The following is a 4,180-nucleotide window of genomic DNA, read 5'->3' on the forward strand; positions in this document are numbered from 1 at the left end:
TTGGGGGGCCTTTTTTTTTTTTTTTTTTTTTTTTTTTTTTTTATTAAGTATCCAACCTCAGCAACAGAAAGTGATTAAATTCTAAGCTTTTGGGGTTTTTACTCTGGATTCACTGCTCCCTGGTCTGAAGAGTTGGGCAGAGATGGGGGTTTATTCAGTCAGCTGGGAGCCTTTTCTGCTTGGCACAAGAACTCCTGTTTGTAACTGACCATGTGAAAAGGTTGGCCGAGTTGCTACAGAAATCTCACAAATGACCCTCTTCTTCCAGGGCTTACTTGGAGTCTGATGTTGCTGTGTCTGAGGAGCTTGTTCAGAAGTACAGCAATGTTGTGCTTGGTCATGTTAATGGCACAGTAAAGGAGCTGAGACGCCTCTTCCTAGTCGATGACTTAGTTGATTCTCTGAAGGTAAGTGATTTTAAGTATTCAGTATACCACTATAGACATGACGGCATTCCTTGCAAATGATGGTCCCTTCTCCCTGATGTAGAAGCTCAGCAATGCCCAGTATTTATTATAAACATCAAAATGTTTAGTATCAGCTTATGTGCCTGAGTTTGTCTGCTGTCTGAATCAGGTATTTGGTTTGGACGTGCCCACCTACAAGCAAAGCCTCCAAATGTATCAACAAGTTAGTCTTTCTATAGTTTTGCGTACTGCATTGGAGGCAATCTGTTAGCGCTTCAAGCAGCGCAACAGGACAGTGGGAATTAGCAGTGTGCTATCCTTAAGGGAGCTTATTTTAAAAAGCTTGACTTGAACCATAATGTGAATGCTTAGGATGTGTTAGAAATACATTCCTCAAAACTCAGAGTTTGTGGGGAATCGAGCAGTCTGACTCATGTACATTTGTTTATTCGCCTTCAGGCTCATTGATTCAAATGTTGTTGTCAATGGTCAGCATATAGTTATGGTTCTCTTGTATTGGGGGTGCCTGCATCTGGCTTTTGCTTAGCCAAGGGGATGCAACAAGATTTAAACATTACCGGCTATTGTGGTCAAAAGCTCATGCTTTTAAGTGTGTATGTAATATAGCAAATATTACATATCGCAGATAGTGGAGCCCAATTAGCAATGGCAGAATTTTACTGAGTGTTGCTCAGAAATTGCTAAGAAGATTTTAGTTTGGATTCAGCTGTCAGATTTTAAAACCACTACTTGAAGGCTCTTTCCCAAGTTGGTTCAGACAATTCTGCTCTTGCTACTTTTAAATCCATTATCGTAGTTTGTCCAGATGCTTCCTTTGGTTAGCCTTAGCCTTAACAGAGAATTCCATTTCAAGAAGCTAAATTGTTCATGAAGTGCTTTAGGATGCATGGTAAAATGCAAATAATCTTGCAAAGGTTTTTGTTTTTGTTTTGTTTTTTTGCAGTTTCCGGAAGGATCACAATATAGCCCAGTGAATTTCTAGCTTCATTTTCCCATTGTGCTAATCTTAAACACCAAAAAGAGCTTATAGGTATCTTAAGAGGCTGTAGGTCACTGTGTGAACATTACACTTGAAGTTGAGCTTGACAAGAATATAATGCATTCTCTAATGTTGTACAAGCTTCCAACAAAAGGAGGCTTAAAAAAACAAAAACAAAAAACCCTTAAAGGTGCCTAGGATCACCTTTCTCCTTTCCACTCCTAAACAGCAGGGAGGTTTGAATTATGCTAGTATCTTCTTGAAGAACTGAGTTCCTATTTTCTGTACCTTCCATTTCTGTCTGGTCCTGTAGTCACCTAGCAAGGTGGTTTAAGCAGATCAGTTGCTATTTCCATCTAGTGAATGTTTCTGCAGTCTGCCTAATATAATTTGGCTGCTGTTTCCCTTTCACCCTACGCAGCACTCATTGTCTGACTGAGGGGCTGAATGTATACCCTCTCTACCCTGAAGGAACAGGTGAACAATTTAGGACTCAAATTGAGGTGTCTTGCTTACTATGCTTATAGTAATATTTTTAGCTCACTAAGCCACCTTTAGTCCACTAATCATTCCAAGTGCTGTCTGACTGAAATTTTGTGTTACGGTAACAACCGGATATCTGTTAAGTGACCAGAGTCAGATTTCGATACTTAATGACTTCTTGAATTCTTAAGACAAAAAAAAAAAAAAAGCTATAGCCTGTGGTAAAAAGAGGTGAAACAGGACTTGTCCTGTTTGACACGATGATTTTCTCTTTTTGACCTTTTTTTTAGCAAAATTGGAATAGGTGAATTCATCTTGGAGTGAAATTTTAATCCATTTTACCTTAATTTTATGGTGCTTAAAAACAATCATAGTTGGTCTAATAGAAAATCTCGCACTCACAAATTCTTGCCCATTACATAAAAGGCAATGCTGGTTTACACAATCCTGATGCCTCAGTTTGTTGTAGAAGTTTTTTTTATTAGCCATGTAATCTGATGTATTAAAAGTCATGGCAGATGACTGAAGATGGCTCATCTGCTTCAACGTATTGGTTGTAGGCAATTATTGATGCACTTCTTTTACATGTAACAGTATTCCATGTTGCCAGATTTTGATGGAAAAGAGGTAAAGGATTTAGTTTATTCTATGTACTTACATTGACAGTAAAATCTGGATATAATAATTACTAAGATGTTTTTAGACAGTAAGATTTTAAAAATGAAACCTAATTATTTATACTATACATAGCAAAAAAGCTTAATGGCTTTGTCAGAATTTAAAAAATGGCTTTATTTGCCCAAGGAAAGCTGAAGTAGAAACTGTACTGTGACCTGGGTGTGTGTATCTTTTATAGTAATGCATCCATAGGTTGTATAATGAGCAGGGATCTGGATTTTCCATTTCCCATGGAAAAATGTGGATTTTCTCCTTTTTAAAGCATGAATTTTTCCCTTTTTAAAGTGAGTACAGCAATATGGTGGGGACAAATGTTTCCTCTCCCCCATTCCCCCCAACAAGTTGCCTATTGCATCACCTGTGGCAGGACACTCCTACACACTGGGGCGTGGTGGGGGGCAGTGAGTTGGGACTGAGGGGTCAGGTGCAGAGCGAGGGGCACTGGCAAAGCTGGGGCTTGGGAGTGCGGGACACTGCCATATCAGGGCTGCTCAGCGCCACAAAGCATGGTGGGGGGGGGGACAGCCACAGCTAGACCTGGATCCTGGTGAGCAAAGTGGGCAGGGGGAGCTCTGATTTTTGTCCATGATAAAACAAGCAAAATCAAATGTCTAAATGTGTAGGTACTTAGAATTTACATTATTATAACAGTTGAGGCACTGGTAGGCTTCCACATTGATATATTTACAATTTTAAAGCAATAAAACATTGATAGATATATATAAAAATGAAAAAGCTAATTTTAGGTTTTTTAATTGGAGAATTGGCAGAGGGGTTATCAGAGAATTTTGGTTTCTTTAAACAGAGAGAACCAGGATCCCTGGTAATGAGTAACAATGTCGTTAAGGCCTGGTTACTTTTGGATTCATGTTTTGAGTGTTGTTTTGATTAATGGTGCCCATTATTATATTTTGCTGAAGTACCCTGGAGAGACAGACACTTGGGTTTTTAAATATGCCATCAAATCGTGTCATGTTTGGGGCTGCTGTGCAGTTGATTACTGGCCTTTTGGAATAATGATTGTAAAGAATCCACCAAGCTCAACACATCAGGATTATAAGGAAGAACGAAGACTATTGCTGTAGCTTGTTTTAAAAAGTGACCTTAGAGTCTGTTTTCATGCTTTCCTGTATTGTGTGTGCAGAAAGAGCAATATTATTTCTGTGATTAGCATCAGGACTCCTTGTGCTCCACTGCCTTGGAGTGATAGATGTTAAAGGCTTTTAGAAGAAATTGAAGGGCAAAAGCAGCTACCTTTCGTACTTAGCCAACTCCTCCTAACTGTTGCACTCTGAAGTCTAAGAATTAGGGCTTTGGGCTTCAGTTTTCTATTGCTCATCTACAGTGCTGAAAATTCATCATAAACCTTCCTGCTGAATAACTTCTGTGGTACCATATTTACCCAAATCCAAGATGACCCTGAACTTAAGATAATCTTCCAATAAGTAGATTCTATGCGTAGAAACTTTATAAGTCTGTTATAATATTCCATGTATAGAATACAATTACTCGGGGGGTTGTCTTTTAAATTTCTACCCCCCCTCACACCACTGCAGGGGGTATGGGGTGGTTAAGCAGCTTGCTCCCTACCACCACTTGTGCTTGCCTGCCA

At 39.2% G+C, this 4,180-nt stretch overlaps 1 protein-coding gene across 3 annotated transcripts in view; it reads left to right on the plus strand.

Moving 5' to 3' along the window:
- RTN4 (reticulon 4) overlaps positions 1 to 4,180 on the plus strand; it is a 46,002-nt gene that overhangs the window by 33,917 nt on the left and 7,905 nt on the right. For all 3 annotated transcript variants that reach the window (XM_019507994.1, XM_019508002.1, XM_019508008.1), the window contains one exon: positions 269 to 407. In XM_019507994.1, the coding sequence (XP_019363539.1) occupies positions 269 to 407 (139 nt within the window). The remainder of the gene's footprint in view (positions 1 to 268; positions 408 to 4,180) is intronic.

Source organism: Gavialis gangeticus, unplaced genomic scaffold (assembly GCF_001723915.1).
Source record: "Gavialis gangeticus isolate Ggan-Ray unplaced genomic scaffold, GavGan_comp1, whole genome shotgun sequence".
Taxonomy (NCBI): domain Eukaryota; kingdom Metazoa; phylum Chordata; order Crocodylia; family Gavialidae; genus Gavialis; species Gavialis gangeticus.